The 21114-nt window shown below is 40.6% G+C and overlaps 1 protein-coding gene across 7 annotated transcripts in view; it reads right to left on the bottom strand.

Moving 5' to 3' along the window:
* Nucleotides 1-21114, bottom strand: part of ATRN (attractin) — a 178617-nt gene that overhangs the window by 78690 nt on the left and 78813 nt on the right. For 6 of the 7 annotated variants that reach the window (XM_032604136.1, XM_032604137.1, XM_032604139.1 and 3 more), the window contains 8 exons: nt 19498-19582; nt 14534-14754; nt 12077-12198; nt 11033-11171; nt 9034-9224; nt 7483-7702; nt 6094-6279; nt 5338-5571 (listed from right to left, as the gene is read on the bottom strand). In XM_032604136.1, the coding sequence (XP_032460027.1) occupies nt 5338-5571; nt 6094-6279; nt 7483-7702; nt 9034-9224; nt 11033-11171; nt 12077-12198; nt 14534-14754; nt 19498-19582 (1398 nt within the window). The remainder of the gene's footprint in view (nt 1-5337; nt 5572-6093; nt 6280-7482; nt 7703-9033; nt 9225-11032; nt 11172-12076; nt 12199-14533; nt 14755-19497; nt 19583-21114) is intronic. The other variant, XM_032604142.1, reaches the window with a different exon arrangement.

The following is a 21114-nucleotide window of genomic DNA, read 5'->3' as shown; positions in this document are numbered from 1 at the left end:
GGGGACACGGGTTCGTGCCCCGGTCTGGGAGGATCCCACATGCCGCGGAGCGGCTGGGCCCGTGAGCCATGGCCGCTGAGCCTGCGCGTCCGGAGCCTGTCCTCCGCAACGGGAGAGGCCACAACAGTGAGAGGCCCGCGTAACGCATAAAAAAAAAAAAAAAAAAAAGGTATCCAGATAGGAAAGACAGTAAAACTGTCTTTCTTAGTAAACAACACAACCTTGTATATAGAAAACCCTAATCCACTAAAAAACTAGTAGAAATAATGAGTTTAGCAAGGTTACACAATACAAGATTAACATATTGTATTTCTACATATTAACAATGATCAGAAAACTAAATTAAGATAATTCCATTCACAATACCATGAAGAAGAATAAAATACTTTGTATAGTAAATTTACCAAAATAAGCATAAGATATATACATTGAAAACTTTATAAAACACTGCTGAAAGAAAATAAAAAACTAAAGAAATGAAAGACATTCCAGATTCGTAAACTAAAAGGCTTAATTAATATTGTTAAGATGGTAATATACCCCCAGTTGGTCTATAGATTCAATGCAATCTCTATCAGATGTCAGCTGGCTTTCTGTTGATGTTACTGAAACTGACAAGTTCATCCTAAAATTCATATGGAAATTCAAAGAACCCAGAACAGCCATAACAATCTAGGAAAATAAGAACAAAGTTGGAGGACTCAGACTTCCCAATTTCAAAACTTACTACAAAGCTACAGAAATCAAGTGTGTGATATCAGCATAAGGACAGACATATAGGTCAATGCAATAGAAATGAGAGTCCAGAAATAAGTTCTTACATTCAACTAATTTTCAACAAATGTGCTCCCAAAATTCAATAGTAAAAAAATAGTCTTTTCAACAAATGGTGCAGGGACAACTGGTTAACTACATGCAAAAAGATAAATTTGGACCCCTACCTCACACCATATACAAAAATTAACTCAAAATGAATTATGGAACTAAATACAAAGAGATAAACCTATGTAACCTTAAAGAGAAAACACAGGAGTAATTGTGATTTTTGGGTTAGTCAGGCACTGACTTCTTAGATACAATACCAAAAGCACATGGGATAAACGAAATCTTTTGTATTTCAAAAGATACCATCGAGAAAGTACGTAAAACAATTATACCCCAATAAAGGTGTTAAAAAAAAAAAAAAAAAGAAAGAAAGTAAAAAGAGGGCTTCCCTGGTGGCGCAGTGGTTGAGAGTCCACCTGCTGATGCAGGGGACATGGGTTCGTGCCCTGGTCCGGGAAGATCCCACATGCCGCGGAGCGGCTAGGTCCGTGAGCCATGGCTGCTGAGCCTGGGCGTCCGGAGCCTGTGCTCCGCAACAGAGAGGCCACAACAGTGAGAGGCCCGTGTACCGCACCCCCCCCCCCAACAAAAAAAAAAAAAAAAAAAAAAAAAGAAAGTAAAAAGAAACCCACGGAACGGGAGAAAATATTTGCAAACTGTATAACCAATAAGGGACTTGTATCTAGATTCATAATGAACTCTAATACGTCAACAGTAAAAAGATAATGTAATTTAAAACTGGGCAAAGAATTTGAATAGACAGTTCTCCAAACACATACAAATGGCCAACAGGATGCTCAACTTCATTAGTCATTAGGGAAATGCAAGTCAAAACCACAGTGAGATACCATTTCTCATATACTAGAACAGCAACAATCAAACAGACACAAGTATTGATAAGGATGTGGAGAAATCTGAACCTTTCTATACTGCTAGTGAGATTGAAAAATAGTACAGCTACTTTGGAAAACTTTGTGCCCATTATTCCCTATTTCTTTCCCTGGCCCTAGGCAACTACTAATCTACTTTTTGTCTCTATATATTTGCCCGTTTTTGGACATTCCATATAAGTGATATCATATAATATATAGCCTTTGTATCTGACTGCTTTTGCACAGCATATTTTCGAGGTTCATTCATGTTGCAGAATATATCAGTACTTTATATTCCTTTTTATTGCCAAATAGTATTCCATTGTATGAATGTACCACATTTTGTTTATCCACTCGCTGGCTGACAGACATCTGGGTTGTTGCCACTTTTGTCTATTATAAATAATACTTCTATGAGCACTCCGTACAAGTTTTTTTTTTTTTAATTAATTAATTAATTAATTAATTTTTATTTTTGGCTGTGTTGGGTCTTTGTTGCTGCGCGTGGGCTCTTCTCTAGTTGCGGCGAGTGGGGGCTACTCTTTCTTGCGGTGAGCAGGCTTCTCACTGCAGTGGCTTCTCTTGTTGCGGAGCACGGGCTCTAGGTGCATGGGCTTCAGTAGTTGTGGCTTGCGGGCTCTAAAGCGCAGACTCAGCAGTTGTGGTGCACCGGTTTAGTTGTGCTGCGGCATGTGGGATCTTCCCGGACCAGGGCTTGAACCCGTGTCCCCTGCATTGGCAGGTGGATTCTCAACCACTGCACACCCAGGGAAGCCCCTCAGTACAAGTTTTTGTGTGGACATATATTTTCAATTCTCTTGGGTATATACTGGGCTATATGATGGATCTATGTTTAACTTTTTGAGGAACTGCCAAATTGTTTTCCAAAGTGGCTCCAGCATTTTACATTCCTACCAACAATTTATGAGAATTCCAGTTTCCTAAATGATGTGGAGCATCTTTTCATGTGCTTATTTGAGTTTAAAGAGTTCTTTATGTATCCTGGACATTAGCTTCTTATCAGACATATAATTTGTAAATATCTTCCTATATCCTGCGTATTTTCATTTTACCTGATATATTCTTGATATTAGTGGAAAAGCACAAATTTAACTATTTCATTAATCAAACCGCTAGTAGATTAGAAATGCAACTGTAGATCCTCCAAAATCTTAGGAAAAAAGGAACAAAGAGAATTTAATCCAGTTCTGTAGATAAAAAGCTGGTTTCTCATTTTTATTTTGCATTTTCCTGCTCTACTTCCTTTTCTGAGAATGACTTTATATACTTTTGATAGGAACAGGATAAAGGGAGAAAGTAGGTGATTAAATAGTTAATCCCACTAGGGGACTGTAAGTGGAAAAAAATATGGGAGACCCCTGTAAGTTAATGATCACTCAAGAAAGCAGGTTTGCTTAACCATAAAACTAAGCAGGCCTGCTTAGCAACAAAACCATGCAACAGAAGCATGAGACACGCCCCCAAACAATAAAACAATGGTGGCATGAGACCCACATCCTGCCCAGTAAGCTCGTAAATTAATGACCCCTAGGACATGCTCTCTGCACACATAAAAAACAATAATTTATGGAAGGGTGACATTCAAAGTGAAAGACCCTTATTGTACTGAAACCTAAAATAATTTTTCCATAATGTCATGACAGTCCTGGCTTGACCATGTAGGGACAAGAAAACTCCCCTGCCCAACCTGGAGGAGGAGCTTATGATGGAAGCCTGATGTCTACTCAAGAACGAGGAAGAAGGTGGTCTTTTCCCCCACCCCATTTTTCCTTTGATTATAAATCTGTAGCCCACTAAGTTCTCGGAGTGTGGCACCCTCTTGCCAGCTCACTTGTAAGCCTCACAAGTGTCCTATTCTAATAAATCCCTTCTTATCTATCACTTAGCATCTAGATGAATTCTTTCTGTGCTGAGATATAAAGGACTGGAGCTCCTTGGAGCGCCATGGCGCTCACCCCCAACCCCCGGGGAAAAGACAACTAGCGGTTTCACTTTGCCCACTTTTTCTGTTGGGTCGACATTCAGCTTTATTTTTCTGGAGGGTAGAGGTTTACATACTCTGGATGATAATCATTTGTTATATACCCTGCAGATATTTTCTTCCAGTCTGCCTGTGGCCCTTTATCTTTGTTTACAGTGGTCTTTCCCTTATAGAAGTCCTCACAAAGAACCCAGTGCTCAGGGGCAATGTCTGGCAGGTTCTTGGAGAAATTCTTATCCACTCATCTCTTGGGAGTCTTTGCACCTGCCTAGCATCTCCCAACTGCTCTGGAGGCCCATCAGTACATTCCTGAGATTTACTGAAAGTTTGAATCAAAGGTCAATTTTTCAGGTTGGTTTCTCAGGACAGCTACCATAGCAGGTCTAGGATCAAGGTTTAGGTCAACTCAAGGTTTGTTCCTTCTGGCATCAACCATTGGAAAGGATAGGAAGGAAGGAGAAGGAGAAGGGAAAGGAGAGAGGGAAGGAGTGGGGAGGGGAGAAGAGGGCAAAGAGAGGGGAGGAGGGAGAGAGGGAGGCAGGCAGGCAGGCTGAATTTTTCCTTTTTTCTTCATGTCAAAGGGAAAGAGATGGTTTTCCTTCTCCCTTTTCTTAGAGCATTTCAGTAAGAAAACCTGTATTAAAAAACCCTTCCTGTTCCTTTGATATGTATATATATGTACATTTTTAAACCTAAATAAGCCTCTAGTCAGCACTACAAAGCAGAGATGTTTTTCTTAAGTGCTTAAGAGCCATCTCTTTGAAATGTACACATCAAGGAAGCCAGCCCCCCTCCCCTTGCTGTGGGAATGGGTCCAAACTGTAACCACCTGCTTGCCTTAAAGATACAAGTTTGTTTTCTCCTTTGGGTAAAGGCAATTAACTAACCTCGGTGGCCTCCCCAATTACCAGGTAAATTCAGAATGAACTGTGAAGGAATGTAGAGCAAATAGTGCTGTCAAATCCTCACATGAAGACAAGTTATCTTCATTTTGAGAACATGTATATAATGGATTATATACGCTGGGATATTTAAAAGGGTAGAATTTCCCTCTGTTTTTGCAATCTCATTAGTGGATTGCTGCGATGTGGGCCACAACCTGGTTTAATGCTTATTCAATAATAAAACTGTTTCTTTCTTTTCTACATCTGTGGAGAGGAATTTCTGGGTTGGCAGTAGATTTTATTTTTAATTTTTCCCCTAACAATTGTCACAATGTATTTTTAAGTAAAAGCAAACTGTAGAACAATATATCATATGCATAGTGTACAGCATAGTATTTTTATTTTAAAAACTATACATCTAGAGGTATCTATATTATACCGTTAAAAGTTTTTCCTTCTAGAGACGAGAAGAGGAATTCTAGTTTTTATTTTACCTACATCTGTAATAGTTGATTTTTTACAATGAACTCATTTCAATACTTTTGTAATGAAAGTTAGCAAGACAACTCACTTAAAGTCCTTAGTATTTTCATTAATTGACATTAAAAATATTTTTCACATGAAACAAATAGTTTCCTAAACTATCTGTTATTTTTTTCTTAAAGAAATCCATATAAATAATGTAGCTTTCAAGGCTTTATTCTTTGTAAATAGGTAGTGAAACACTTGATTTTGGATACACAAGACCTCTTACCGGGACAATGAATGAAAGACCAGTTGTATCTGCTGTCCTCCAGACACATGCTGGAATTGAGAAGGGGCTGTGGATAGGAATTTCCTGTAGGGGCCTGAGAAGGCATTTTCACTGGTCCTTTATAGGAGCCCTCTGTGCATTTCCCTTTGCCAGTATTGCTGGGATCAGTACACCAGCCACAGCCTGGTTGCTCCAAGCAGTGACTACAGGTACAGTAGCCTGAACAATTTTCAGCTGTAAAAAAACATAAGTTACAATTCACTATCATATGTAGTCTTAAATTCATTGTATTCAAATTACCTTTTTCTTTAACAGACTATTCAACTTCTGTGAGTCAAAATTCCTATTCTATTGTGATTGTTTAAATGACATAATAAAACTTTAAAAAGCCCAATATCTCGTCCAACATATAATAGAGACTCCTCCCTTCCTCTCTCAATCTCAGGATGTTTAGAGATCATCTCCTGGAAATAACTTCTTTATGAGTTAGGAGATTAAGATGTCGAAATATTACATGGATTGAGCAATATAATACTGAGGTTGGGCAAATTATTTCTGTACTCTGTGATCTATCCTACAGTTGTTTACTTGTGTCATTGTTCTTCATTCTGTATGCGGGTTCACTCAGGCAGTCTCTGGACAGTCCTGAGCAGGAGGTCAAGTCTGGTCTCATCCCTAGAATTTTCAGAGGCTGACAGCACTGCCCTACACACAGGAGTTGTCACCCATACTGCCTAGAGCTCACTTTTCACTCACGGGGGCAGCTGCTCATGGTATACCACTCCATACACTGGCCAAAAGGGAAGGAGGCCACGTAGGCATTGGAGTCCACGCACTGCTTCATGTTGCTGCACCACATGCACTCGGAGCTGCCGCTGGTACACTCCCCACATGCCGTCCGCAAGGCACATGGTGTCCGGCACTGCTTGGCACTGTGGTTCGCTAGGAAGTAAACCGAAGAGAGACACTTAGAGCTCCCACTATGTCAGCTAAGGTCAAAGGCTTTTCATTGTGGGTTGTGACCCACTAGTGTGTCATGAAATCAATTCAGTGGGTTACACTAAATGAAGAAGAAAATAGCAAGTCTTAGGTCATCAAGTACTATTTAGTCAAGTATATTTATATATTTGGGGGAAAAACAGTTTTTCTTTTCCAAGAGCATTAAGGACAGACACGAGGGAACAAGCTAATCTTTCCATATGAGTAGAGGTTCTAAAGGTCCTTATAATATAGGAGACCCAGGATGAACTTCAGGGGTTTTACAACCCACCTGAATATGCAAAATTGCATCTTTGTATATTCTGGGGGAAAAAGAACCACAGCATTCATTAAATTCACCAAAGCACTCAGGATCCAAAATGGCTGAAAAGTTTCCCTAGATATTATACTTTAAGGTGAGCCCTACAGTGCTATGAATTCTCTTCCACACCTCCGTATTCCTCAGACAAATGACAGTACCTTCCTAAAATAAGACATGATGTCAATGGAGTCCGGCCTCCCAAAAGCAGCCACAGAATTCCAACTACTGCTTGTAAGTACCTCTGCAGGAGGAGGACACTGGTCTAGGGCTGCAAACGCCACCCCTGTGCCTGCCTTTAGGAAGCCTAAATGTGCCTAGAGAGCTTCAAGCCTGTGAAGCTACTCCCAAGTGTCTGGTCCTTCAGCACCCTCCTGCAGCTTTATCATGCTGAAGGTTTGCTTCTGCTTCCTGACACAGAGCTACTCCCATCATTTTTCTCCCCACTGACACTATCTTTCTGCCCATTGTCCCTGCAGTGATCTGCTTGCTTTTCTGATCTTTTCTTTGGATTTTTTGTTCTTTCTTCCACAACATTTCCCTGCCAACACCAAGAAATTTGCCTTTCAGAGAAATTATCAATACTTTTTGTGGTCAACAAACCAATCAATCTCACGGTTAATCAGAATATTAGTGTTAGTTATTTTTGGTTTTGTTCATGGCTCACACTATTCAGAGTCAAACACTATTTCCTTCTGCTTTAAAAATTCTGTGTTACACTCTGCTTCATATGCTTGAAATCAATACTCCATCAGTTTTTCATGAAAATTTCATAATACTTAACTATGCCTTCTATAGTTTCTCTTTCAACGAACTTCCAGTAACGCATAATTCACCCATATACTTACCAGGTCTTTCACAGACACTACCATTGAGTGGGTTGATGCAGGTTGCAGCTTTTAAGCCCGAAGTACTGGGTTCGGACAAAATTCCACAGAATCCAGCATCACTGGGCTCAGATGGCATCCACTGTAGCAAACTATTTGTGAATGGGGACATATCTTCCCAGCACCAGTAGGACACATTGATCTTCCGAAGGCCAACCCACGGGGTTAAGGTGAGCTTGGACTGTAGGCAAAACAGGCACAGCTATGAATATAATCAATGTCTTGACCAAAACTGGATTCTAGACAAAAACCATTAAGTTATATACATCCAAAAGATAAAGGAAAACCTCCCTATCCCGATTCAGCCATGGTAGATTACTGCAGACCATCATTTTTCTGTTACATATCATGCCTGGCACTTTAATATGGCCATTTTACAAAGGACAGAAATATAGTTCGGAGAAGACATCAATATCAAAGTAATAATCAAGTTCCTAAATTTCTACATGCTATGACAAATGCTATGAAGGAATGACCAAACCCAACTTGGTTTAAATGTCTATTTATACATGAAATCATCGTATCGATATTTATGAAATACTGGTTATATGCCTATCATTATCTAAGCCTGTTTTGGAAGCTCTGGCTAGTTCAGGCTTAGATAAATGATGATTAAAGATTCCCACCTTCAGCTGGGGAGGTGGGGGGTATTGGCTGTCACCGAATTTATAGAGAAAATAGGACAATGAATTCCTGGGAAAGTCTGTCTCAGATGCCACATGTAGCCAAAACCCAGACCCCACTTCCTATGTCCTTCCCAAGGAAGTGCTTCCCATTCCTCCTACCTGCTTGACATTTCCCCCTAACTTCTCTATACCAAAGACAATGTTGTTGAAAGAGCCGTTGTCTTGTATCTACTTGATTGAGGGTAGGACCACAGCTCTAGGACTCTGGACTAAAAAAGACAAAATGTGATTGTGGAATATCAACTACAAGCTGCCTGAGAGTACTGGGTGGACAGGAAGAGAACTTGGGGACTTTCTGTGCTCAGAAACTCCTGATAAGAAGATGCCCTCTCCTTTTGGGTTGGTCAGATCTAAGAAAGACCCAAATGGATGTCTATTTCTTAGGATGATTAGCATTAAATCATATTACACACTGTAATAATACCTGAAATCGGAGAGACTCAGGTGGCTTAATTCAGCTCAGCTAATTAGTAATGGCATTCCCCTCCCCCACCCCAACAGAACCTAGGGATAAAACAGATATGAAATCATCTACTGATGTCACAGGATATGTGCATATGTAAACATGTTACTGTTCAATACACATGTAATTATTGATATATCTTATAATTTAATGGAATATGACTAATAAAAATAAGGTGTTGGAAATTTAAAGATAAGAAAGACTTTATTAAAAGAAGAGAATCTGACAGTGTAGTTCCTCAGTGTATTACACTGTACCTACTAGCATTCCTCCTACTGCCAAGCACATCACAGATAAGCTGCAGTCATGCTGTCAGTAGAAGGATGGATACTAGAAACTTAAGTTCCAAAGATTTTAACTCACCGTGCTCTGCGATGACTGCATGATTCGCAGCTGCTTAAGGACAAATTCCACCTTCTTCTGGGTTGTAAGAGAAGCCAAAAAGGCATTGTGGTTCCTACAGGACAATTTTGCATTGTCATAATTCTCTTTGGCAGTAGTTATTTTCAGACATGAGTTTCCAACCAAATGCCAGCCAATGCCACAGATATTTTCTTTATTAAAGAGGGGAGAGAAAAACAAAGAGTTTTAGAAATCACACAAAACTACGTATATTAGCAGCTTGAACTGCTGAAAACCTAATGGCTTTTGTGAGCTGAATTCTAGATACTTCATTCGGATGTGGTGAGTGCATCAGACACATTACTAAGGACCAAATACAGAATACACAGAAGAATTTTTTAAATGTTTATCAGTCATATTTCCTGGATCTCAAGATGCATATTCTGAGGTCAACCCTCCTATGTTTTAGAGGAAAACATTTGTTTGATGCCACTGTTAAACTTATAAACCTCCTTTTGAAGAAAAATCAGAAACAAGGCTAAAATCCTAAGAGCAGAAAAATGAATATGCATTATTGGAAAGATGGGGTGGAAAACTGCAAGAACAGAAATGAGTTGGTGAGTGAGCAAGCTGCACTGTTTTCACATCAAGTGAAACAAAACATCCAAAAAGTGAGGTGGAAAGAGGATTTTTGGGAAATAAACCGAAGTGCTACAGTACACCAGGTAAGTTTGTAATCTGCTACTGTGACCTCCCTGTACCCACCCAAGGAACTGCACAGAAGCTATACATGCTTCCTGGAAGACAGTGCACAAGCAAAGCAACTTCACCGGAACCAAAGTACCCTGGAGATGCCCTCAACAATGTTCATCAACAGCCAGTGAGATAAACGGAAGGTGCCACGGGAAAGGGATCATTTCAGAGCAGATAAAGACTTGTTCCTCAAAGTGTGGCATCAGTGTCATTGCTCGCTGAAATGCAGATTCTAGGGCCCCACCACAAATTTGTGCCAGAATCTGGCTTCTAGCAAGACCCCCAGGTACTCTGCTATGCCCTAAAGTTTGAGATGCAATGAGGTAAAAGAACAAGAACCCCACTCTAGCAAGCTGAATCAAGTACTTCCGAAGGATTTCAGGAGGGGCCCAGTAGACTCCAGCTACCCTGTACTTGTGTTGCACAGAGCCAAAGAAGTCCCCTTCCTGGGCTTCCTGGTTGAGCAAATATATCATACAGTTTCAGCCATGGCTGGCTGGCTTCAGGCCCCCAACTCATCATTCTGAACCTCAGAAGTGCTATAAATTGAGGTATCTGGGGCTGGGGTCATCCCAGGAGGTGCTGCTGACAGAGACATCTCTCCTTTCCTTCTTATCAGAAGGTGCTGAAAACCTGATCCCAGTGGTAAGAAGTACGCTTCATAAAGTGTACAGCAGGGGCTTCCCTGGTGGCGCAGTGGTTGAGAGTCCGTCTGCCAATGCAGGGGACACGGGTTCGTGCCCCGGTCCGGGAAGATCCCACATGCTGCGGAGTGGCTAGGCCCATGAGCCATGGCCGCTGAGCCTGCATGTCCGGAGCCTGTGCTCTGCAACGGGAGAGGCCACGGCGGTGGGAGGCCCGCATACCGCAAAAAAAAAATAAAAATAAAAAAATGAAGTGCCCAGCAGACTGGCTGCTGAGACTGCTGCTTTCTACTCCCAGGTTACCGTAGAGTGGGGTAGGGACAATGCAGAGTGGGGTAGGGACAACAGAGCAGGCTCAATGACACAGAGTCAAGCTGTCCTTGATTCTCCACAGCAGCAGATGACACTTCACTTTCTTTCAAAGGATGGTAGAAGTAAATACTTAAGAACTGTATTTCTGCTTTAAAATATAACAACCACAATAGTGGTGAGGGGGAATGAATGGATAAAACGAGTTCGCCCCTTTTGCAGGGTTCAATCTAGGCTGCACAGTATTGAGGGTGTGTGTGTGTGTGTGAAGTCTTTGGACCCACACACATCAAGATGCCCCTGGCAAGGCCTACCAGGCAGGGCGATGCACTCCTGATTCCGAGGCTCCCACTGGCAGTTCTGGTCCAGGGCACAGCTCCTGCAGCTGGTCTTCTTGTTACAGTAGTACATGGGGTTATCCTTGGGGCAATGATCATACCTGGAAATGGAGATCTAGAATACAATGGACAAAAGCTTTTCTCTTATATCCACAGAGAGAACTCATGGCAAGAACAAATAGGATACTAAAAACAACAGTCTAACTGAGGAAGCAAACTACAAATACATACATACATAAATAAATAAATAAGATGTAGATGAAGCAGCACTGCAGTGGAAACACTACAGTGAAATGTTCTGTTCAAGGACATGCCTTTACCTAGCAAGGAAGCAGTGCATTCTTTTAAGCACCATGCTTCAACTTGCTCATCTGTAGAATGGGAATGTTGAACTTGCTGCTTTTTAAATGTCTCCCAAACATTCTAAAAGTTTTTAATTTTATGAGCTGCTTTACAGACTGACAAATAATGTCTTATAAACAGTCAAAAATTATAAATGTTGACTCATCATCTTTTTTTTCCTTATAACCTAAATAAAAAATCATAAATGGTAAGCATAAATTATGTTGAGCCAAGATATAACATAAGACAAGGAGATTTTGCAAAGTCTATTATTTCCACAATTCAGTTTGGCTGCTGCTACACACCTGACTCACTTTCACTCTCAAGTCCTAAATTGCTCCCCAAACCCTGCATATGTAGAGGGAGCACACCATTACAAACTTCACACCAAGAATCTAGTATTTAGCCATAGCCATGCATAGGGACTGGGGTGTACTCAGAATAATAATCTTGCCTTCTTCTAAAACACCACACATCAATCCTCGTGGCTAACAGAACCTTTGGAATTAGGACATATAGAGCATCCCTTACTAAAAGAAACTTGAGCAATAATAAAATTCAAATCTACACTGAAGGTTTCAAAGATAACTCTGAGCTATACCATACGCTCTAAAATCTACATCTAATCCCACTCAGGATTTTTCTATCCTCTGAAATCCTTTAGAAACAGCCTCTGACCTGGCCTTCTGTGCAGCTGTGGTTCATAGGGACACAATGGTCATGGCACCAGTGGCAGTCATTTGTGTTGGCCGTGCAGCTGTAACAATCCGTGTGCTGGTCACATCTGTCATGGTCAAGAGCTGTGAAGAGAAGAAAAATTCATCAACTGTGACAGCTTCTCCTCAGAAATGTCACAGGCCATTACAACTGCTGTTGAGCAAGATATGACACTGAGGCAAAAAAAATGAAATAAAATAAAATAACAAGCCTTGGGAAGTAAAATGAGGAGTGAAACTGGCAGGAAAATATATTGGTGTGTTCAGGTCAAAACAGTAAATAAGTAAACAATCTGAAGAAAAGTAAATAAGTAAACAATCTGAAGAAACGCCATTTTGTACTCCACCCTCCTAACAAAAGTACACAGAAAGTGAAAAACAAAGAATAATTCAACGATGTGATATAAAGGAAATAGGTCTGGTTCTTCGAATATTTTTCTTTTCAAGAAAGAAATCAACTAGCAGTTGAATGAACACCAAGAACAGCCCAGGGGCTAAACAAAGAAATGTAGGAGACCAAGCCATTCCTCCAGCTATAAATGCAAGGCTGCTCTGGGCACAGGAAGCAGGCAGCACCACAGAACCCCAAAGAAGGCAATACACATATATGTAAGTCCAAGAAATTCTGTGCTACTAGAGACCTGTTGATCTCCTACTGACCCTAGACAGGTCAAGGTCAGCAATGATAGAGAAGAGACACAACAGTGCTGCCTCATCTACTGAACCATTCATGGACATGGCACATGGTAGAATCCATGGACAAGAAAAGGCAGGGCCCACCCTCACGAAGACCCCAACAACCTGCTCCTTAGGCTGTTCTTCCTGCCTTGGTCATCACCCCATGGACTGGGCCCACAGAGAAAGCAGAGTGAACCAAGGAAGGTGACATCTGAGATGAGTTCATAGCAAATGGGTTCATAATGAACCACCTAAGGTAATTAAATATTACTTCCTATAAACTTGCACATTTAATTTGAACTTTTTAAATATGGTTAAAAAATAACTATTTCACTGATTGTATCCCTTTTAGGAGACAGTGACTAACCCTACCAAGTTCTGGTCATGTTAGTTCTCCAGCACTCACCAGCCCACCAATGAACCTGTAAAGCTGCCTGGGTGTTCTTACTGAGGATTTATGCTCAGCTTAATTTGGAGCATTCCAGGAGAGTGAAAGCTGCCTCTATCCATCATAACTCTCAGGGTAACTGCTACACCAACCCTAATAGTTAAGAAATTCAGTCAACATAGTTTAAATTAATTGAAGTGAAACAGTATTTTTCAGAGACATTTTTCTTACTTTTAAAGGACTTTCTCACATATGACTTCATTGTATTGCACTGTGCTATTATGTCAGAGCAAAAGGGTAAAAGGAGCTGAGTAGGTAAGATGAAGAAAGCTTGGACAATATAAGGGGTGGTTCTAGAAGGAGGGATCACTGTTCATCCTCAGCAACTGTCTGCCTTGCTATCACTGCTGTGCCCAACTAGAGAAGCTAGAAAAGAATAATACCTCTATCCACTAGAACAATCTACTCCAACACAGCTTTTCTGGATTGGCCCTCTTAATCTTATCCTTAATGTTAGAACTGCATAATCCAATATGGTAGCCACTAACCACAGGTAGTTTTTATTTATTTATTTTTTGGCCATGCTGCGTGACATGTGGGATCTTAGTTCCCCAACCGGGGTGGAACCCGTGCCCCCTGCAGTGGAAGCGTACAGTCTTAACCACGGGACCGCTGGGGAAGTCCCCACATGCAGTTTTTAATTTAAATTAATTAAAATTTTAAAATTCAGTTCTTCAGTCACACCAGTCTCATTCCAAGTGTTTGATAGCCACATATGGCTAGTAGCTAACATATTGGGACAGCACAGATATAAAAAGTCCTACCGGATTGCAGTGCCTCAAAACAGCTGAAACTAGGTTCTGGAGTTGGTATACAAAGTCTATGCAATGCTAAAAGGTTTTGCCTTCATCGTTAGCAAACAGCATACGTGGCACGTTCCTATCCATTATAAAGATGTTTACAATCCAATTTTCAAACACCCATAAAGCATTTGCCCAAGTTATTACTGAATAATTTTGGATAATAAAATGAACATTAAAAGTACACATTGGATGGCTTTCCCTGGTGGCGCAGTGGTTAAGAGTCTGCCTGCCGATGCAGGGGATACGGGTTCATGCCCCGGTCCGGGAAGATCCCACATGCTGTGGAGTGGCTGGGCCTGTGAGCCATGGCTGCTGGGGCTGCGCGTCCGGAGCCTGTGCTCCGCAACGGGAGAAGCCACAGCAGTGAGAGGCCCGCGTACCGCAAAAAAAAAAAAAAAAAAAAAAAAGCACACATTGGATAAGTGACTTCACAATTCAGATAAAATGAAATCTCAAAGTAATTAAATTTTAAGAAGAGATAAAAACATACTTCCTTTAGAAAAACACTCTGATTTTAACTTTTCTTCTTGTGCTTCAGTCGCCAACTCCCAGGAGACACACTGAGATGACCCTGTGTCCCACACACACCGGATGCCAGGTCCTGCTGCTAGACAAGCAGCTTCACTCTGGTGTGCTTCACACTGTTCTGAAGTAAATACCAGGATGTCACTGAGGAGGAGACTATTGAAACCACCAAATACATACATGGTGCTAAAAGAAAAAAAAGAGAGAGAAAGAGTTCACTGGAAACTTACATAAACAAATGCATGATATACTTCTTATAATCTTTAAACGAATCTCACATATCAAAAGTCCTGTAAAAAAGTTATTTTTCAAGACCTCAAAAAACATTCTTATACCTTTACCTCCCAAATTCCAACCTTTCACAATGGCCTGTGACTACCCCGAATAGTTCCAATAATCTACCTCCTCTTTACAGCTACTATATTAAAAAGTTTTCATGATAAGTGAGTGACTTTTTTTTTTTTTTTAAACATCTTTATTGGGGTATAATTGCTTCACAATGGTGTGTTAGTTTCTGCCCCACAACAAAGTGAATCAGCTACACACATACATATGTTCCCACATGTCTTCCCTCTTGCGTCTCCCTCCCTCCCACTCTCCCCATCCCACCCTTCCAGGCTGTCACAAAGCACCGAGCTAATATCCCTGTGCCTTGCGGCTGCTTCCCCCTAGCTATCTACCTTACTACGTTTGTTAGTGTGTATATGTCCATGACTCTCTCTCGCCCTGTCAAAGCTCACCCTTCCCCTTCCCCATATCCTTAAGTCCGTTCTCCAGTAGGTCTGCGTCTTTATTCCTATCTTACCCCTAGGTTCTTCATGACATTTTTTTCCCTTAAATTCCATATATATGTGTTAGCATACGGTATTTGTCTTTTTCTTTCTGACTTACTTCACTCTGTATGACAGATTCTAGGTCTATCCATCTCATTACAAATAGCTCAATTTCATTTCTTTTTAAGGCTGAGTAATATTCCATTGTGTATATGTGCCACATCTTCTTTATCCATTCATCCGATGATGGGCGCTTAGGTTGTTTCCATGTCCTGGCTATTGTAAATAGAGCTGCAATGAACATTTTGGTACATGACTCTCTTTGAATTTTGGTTTTCTCGGGGTATATGCCAAGTAGTGGGATTGCTGGGTCATATGGTAATTCTATTTGTAGTTTTTTAAGGAACCTCCATACTGTTCTCCACAGTGGCTGAACCAATTCACATTCCCACCAGCAGTGCAAGAGTGTCCCCTTTTCTCCACACCCTCTCCAGCATTTATTGTTTCTAGATTTTTTGATGATGGCCATTCTGACTGGTGTGAGATGATATCTCATTGTAGTTTTGATTTGCATTTCTCTAATGATTAATGATGTTGAGCATTCTTTCATGTGTTTGTTGGCATTCTGTATATCTTCTTTGGAGAAATGTCTATTTAGGTCTTCTGCCCATTTTTGGATGGGGTTGTTTGTTTTTTTGTTATTGAGCTGCATGAGCTGCTTGTAAATTTTGGAGATTAATCCTTTGTCAGTTGCTTCATTTGCAAATGTTTTCTCCCATTCTGAGGGTTGTCTTTTGGTCTTGGTTATGGTTTCCTTTGCTGTGCAAAAGCTTTGAAGTTTCATTAGGTCCCATTTGTTTATTTTTGTTTTTATTTCCATTACTCTAGGAGGTGGGTCAGAAAGGATCTTGCTGTGATTTATGTCATAGAGTGTTCTTCCTATGTTTTCTTCTAAGAGTTTGATAGTTTCTGGCCTTACATTTAGGTCTTTAATCCATTTTGAGCTTATTTTTGTGTATGGTGTTAGGGAGTGATCTAATCTCATACTTTTACATGTACCTGTCCAGTTTTCCCAGCACCATTTATTGAAGAGGCTGTCCTTTCTCCACTGTACATTCCTGCCTCCTTTATCAAAGATAAGGTGTCCATATGTGCGTGGGTTTATCTCTGGGCTTTCTATCCTGTTCCTAAGTGAGTGACTTTTAACCAGGATTCTTCAAAATATTTTAGTGACAGGGCAAGCTAGCATATTTTAAAATTATACACATAATCCTATATCTACATGTTTTTAAATATTAAAAATAAGTATGTACAATTTAAGAAGTATAGATAAAGGCTCTCTAATCAAACCTGTGTAATGGAACACAGACCAATAAGAGATAAAAGTGCATATGAAAATTTAGTACACAGTACAAGTCACATTTTAATTAGTGGAACAGATGATTTCAAGGATTTCTTTCAACTCTGAGATCCTATAATCCACCAAGAAGTTTAGTACTAACCCACAATGAGGTATCAAATAATTCACTCTTACTGTGCCTCAATTTTCCTCAATCGACAGAGGATAACTAAAGCATGAAGATTCTGTGGTTGCATTTTTACTATATCTGAAAACTGACATATTTCAGTAACCAAAAATGAACATCAGGTTTAATTTTTAACTTCATATTGGTTTACTTAGTATCACATTATATAGTCTGGTTTCAGCTAGTCAATTTATTGCTTAAACCAAATAAGCTCCATCGGCCTCTCAGTACAGCTGGTGTTCTTACCAATTCTGAATTCATCTGGTCACATCGGCTATGTGAGGGTAGGCAAAGTCCTTCAGAGAGGCTTGGAGCAGGGAACTGAAAAGAACAGCTGCATCTGCAGCAGTCTCAATGCCTCACAGCCCACTCTTCTTCCTGCCTCCCTCAAAAACCACAAGGACAACGACTAAGTGAAGCACAGCTGGCCCAATGCAGATGCTCGATTAAGGGAACCATCATTCAAAATGTGGAAATCAGGTGAATCAAAGTTTCTCTTCAGGTAAGTTACTTCACAAAATTAAACTAACCATTACAGCAGAAATGAACACAACACTGTAAATCAACTATACTTCAATTTTTAAAAATTGAAAAAAAAATCAAACTAACCATTGTTTTTTACTACATGACCTCCCTTGTCATGCCCTGCCCCCCTCCAACCCTGGCCCATTCATACAGATACTCACATATAGGCTCAAATACTCCACTGGAATTATACAAAAAGCACATTATTATAACGCAGGTAAGCCATCCCCAATTTTGATTCATGGTTAAATTACATCTTACGGTAAACTGTCAACTTCTCTGAGTTTATATAAAACCTCCGAAATGTTTTGATAGAAAATCCATTTATTTGCTAATTATCATTATGGTACTAACAGCTGCCATTTAGCAAATGCCTATTATGTGCCAAATCTTATGCTAGGAGAACACCATGAATATAAAGATGAACACAGCTGAGGCCAGGCACTCACAGGCAAGATGATGACAAAATGGACCCACTGTTTTTCAGATGAAGAACATCAAGAGGCACTTACTAGAAAACTTTAAGCGTTTTCCTTACTGAGGAAATATCAAGTTATAATTTAAGATAAAACTTCAGGGATTTCTCTGGTGGTCCAGTGGTTAAGAATACGTCTTCCAATGCAGGGGACACGGGTTCGATCCCTGGTCTGGGAACTAATATCCCACATGCCATGGGGCAACTAAGCCCACGTGCTGCAACTACTGAGCACGTGAGCCGCAACTAGAGAGCCCACGTGCCACAACAACAAAAAGATCCCGCACACTGCAACGAAGATCCCACATGCCACAACTAAGAACCAACGCAGGCAAATAAATAAATAAATAAATATTTTTAAAAAAGATAACACTTCAAATTAGTAGTCAAAAATTCTTCCATTTTGGGGCTTCCCTGGTGGCGCAGTGGTTGAGAGTCCGCCTACTGATGCAGGGGACACGGGTTCGTGCCCTGGTCTGGGAGGATCCCACATGCCGCGGAGCGGCTGGGCCCATGAGCCATGGCCGCTGAGCCTGCGCGTCCGGAGCCCGTGCTCCGCAATGGGAGAGGCCACAACAGTGAGAGGCCCGCGTACCGCAAAAAAAAAAAAAAAAAAAATTCTTCCATTTTAATCTATACCTATCAAATATTCCCACAGTAAAACCATATTTATTGCTAAATTTCAGCTGTTTACTTTGTGAAAGATGTCCCTTTTTCCAATATCTAAGTGTTTGAATTCTGTCAATTCAATCTCCACGATAGGTTGCTTTCTTATCTTTCTTAATCCAAGGTGAATTACCTCATCTAACTTTCATTATCACAACAGAAATTTTGAAAATGAAGGGAAACCTAACATAATATCCATCGGCATTATGGCATTTAAATAGTTTCAGGATTGATAAGGCCTAGAATTTTAAAAGGTGAAGTAAACAGTAATCAGAGAAGAAACAAAATGAAAAAAAATTAACAACATGATTAGACTATTTTAACAAATGAAAAAATCAGTAAAGCACACTATAAGGTACAGGTCACATGGCCACTCTGGAGCTCCCTTATATGAAAGATGCTTCTCCAGGGGCAGATTTGTGAAGAGCTCTATTAGTTTGGGCCAGGCACTTCTGAATGATGCAATGAAATGCAGTGCAGACCTCAGATTATCCAAAGACTTGATATATATGAAGCACCACAGACTTGACCTATATGAAGCATCAGAATCGCCCCACCTCTGTTCCCATATCTTATCCCTTATCTAAAGTGCCCTCTCTCCTTTTTTTCAAATCTTCCTTCACCACTCAGACAAAAGCACCACAAACAATAGCAAATAGCAGAGGGCCTAAGACAGTAACTGCATACAACTTTTGTTGTCCCATGCACTCAGACAACACCAAACATAGCTAACTTCGGCATGCTAACAAAACTACATCAACAAACATGGCATTAGAAGTAATTCAAATCCACATCAAATATTTTAAATATAGATCAGGAAATTCATACCTAACATAATTCTGTGAAAAAACAATGGGATATGGTAATCCTATGAATAATATGTAAGTCCAATATCACTTCATATTTTACTTCATTTTCATTTTAAACACAAGAGAAAAGGAGCAAGCACTTCTTCTTCAATTACCTGTTGTATAAGACTGCTGAATGTCCAAATCTGTTGACATCATGGTGGAGATCAGGTCTGGGAAGCACTGACCATCGGTCACAAGCTAGGAGCAAGAAAAACACATTTCAGAAGGGACTGTCATTCATAATCAATAGGGACTGGCATTTTCTTTGGGAAAGAAGACTGTAATAAACACAAATATATCTCTCAGTTTTTCTTAGTCACACCATTATTTCTGAAGTAAAATGCAGCAGCAACAGAACAGAAGGGCAAGGAAGAACGGTAGGACTCTATAGCAATTCTAACTGGTGAATGCACATTCACGTCACTCACTCTGTTGCCTATCAATATTACCCACTAGAATGTTTTTTTTTTTTTTTTTTGCCATACGTGGGCCTCTCACCGCTGCGGCCTCTCCCGCTGCGGAGCACAGGCTCTGGACGCGCAGGCTCAACGGCCATGTCTCACGGGCCCAGCCACTCCGTGGCATGTGGGATCTTCCTGGACTGGGGCACGAACCCGCATCCCCTGCATCGGCAGGCGGACTCTCAACCACTGCGCCACCAAGGAAGCCCTAGAATGTTTTTTAACTTAAGCAAATTTTACATTTTTCAAAGCTTACATAAGTAAAACATGTGAATTCCATAATTATTTTTCACTCTATATTGCTTTGCCCAAACTCAGTAACTAAAACAGAAATGTACAGGTGGAAAATTAAAACTAAAAAAAAAAAAAAAAATCAAACTTTATCTAATTTTTAAAAGGTCCTTTCCTAGACCCCCTAGATCTACTAATTTTCCTTTGTTCTGATTCATGCTAGCAACTTCTCTTCTGGACCTCAATACCAACAGGTGCTGCTGAACCATACCAACCTCTGACTCACTGTCTTCTGTTCCCAGACACACAGACTTTCACACTCACTAAACAAAGGTTCTTCCACTCAATCTGGACATTTATTCAACCCTCACAACAAAAGCTTTCACTTTCTTCTCCTACCCAGCCTAAACTCTGTGGTCTTCCTCACATGCAGAACAGAGGCCATCAACTCCCACAGCTTCCTGACTACCCACCTTGCTTCCTTCCCTAAAACCAGTGTGGCAGGAGCCCTTCCTCTTATCCCACCTGACTTTTACCACAGTATTTAAATATGCCCAAGGAGGCACTCAACTTACCCCTTTTCTTCCCTTCACAGACAAAGGTGGTTTTTTTTTTAATTAAAACGGTCAACATTCACTGTGTACATCTCACCATATATTACTTCTCAGCCTCCTGTAATCTGGATCATCCCTCCATGTCCAGAGGGTAATAACTGATCTCTTTGTTGCTAAATGTGAAAGACTCTCCAGTCCTTATTTTACTTAATCCCTCTGTAGCCACTGTTAACTGCTACCTCTCAGGTCCCCAGTTTTGCCTCACTTTCCTCCTATTCTCTGACATGCTTCTGCAATCTCCATTCTCTTTAAGACTTCTTTATGTATCTATTCCCTGGCTCTTTGCTTGTCCCTGATGACACAGGCTCCCTACAGAAGTTCACCCCCTCCTACAGCTCCCCACTGATCTCTGTACTGCTCTGTCCCACAGTCATCTCCAGCTGAACATGCCCCCAAATTCAATGTACTCACTTCCTCCCAGACC

This window comes from Phocoena sinus, chromosome 15, assembly GCF_008692025.1.
Source record: "Phocoena sinus isolate mPhoSin1 chromosome 15, mPhoSin1.pri, whole genome shotgun sequence".
Classification (NCBI taxonomy): domain Eukaryota; kingdom Metazoa; phylum Chordata; class Mammalia; order Artiodactyla; family Phocoenidae; genus Phocoena; species Phocoena sinus.
The sequence above is the reverse complement of the archived record's forward strand: the minus strand, read 5'-3'. Positions and strand labels throughout refer to the sequence as shown.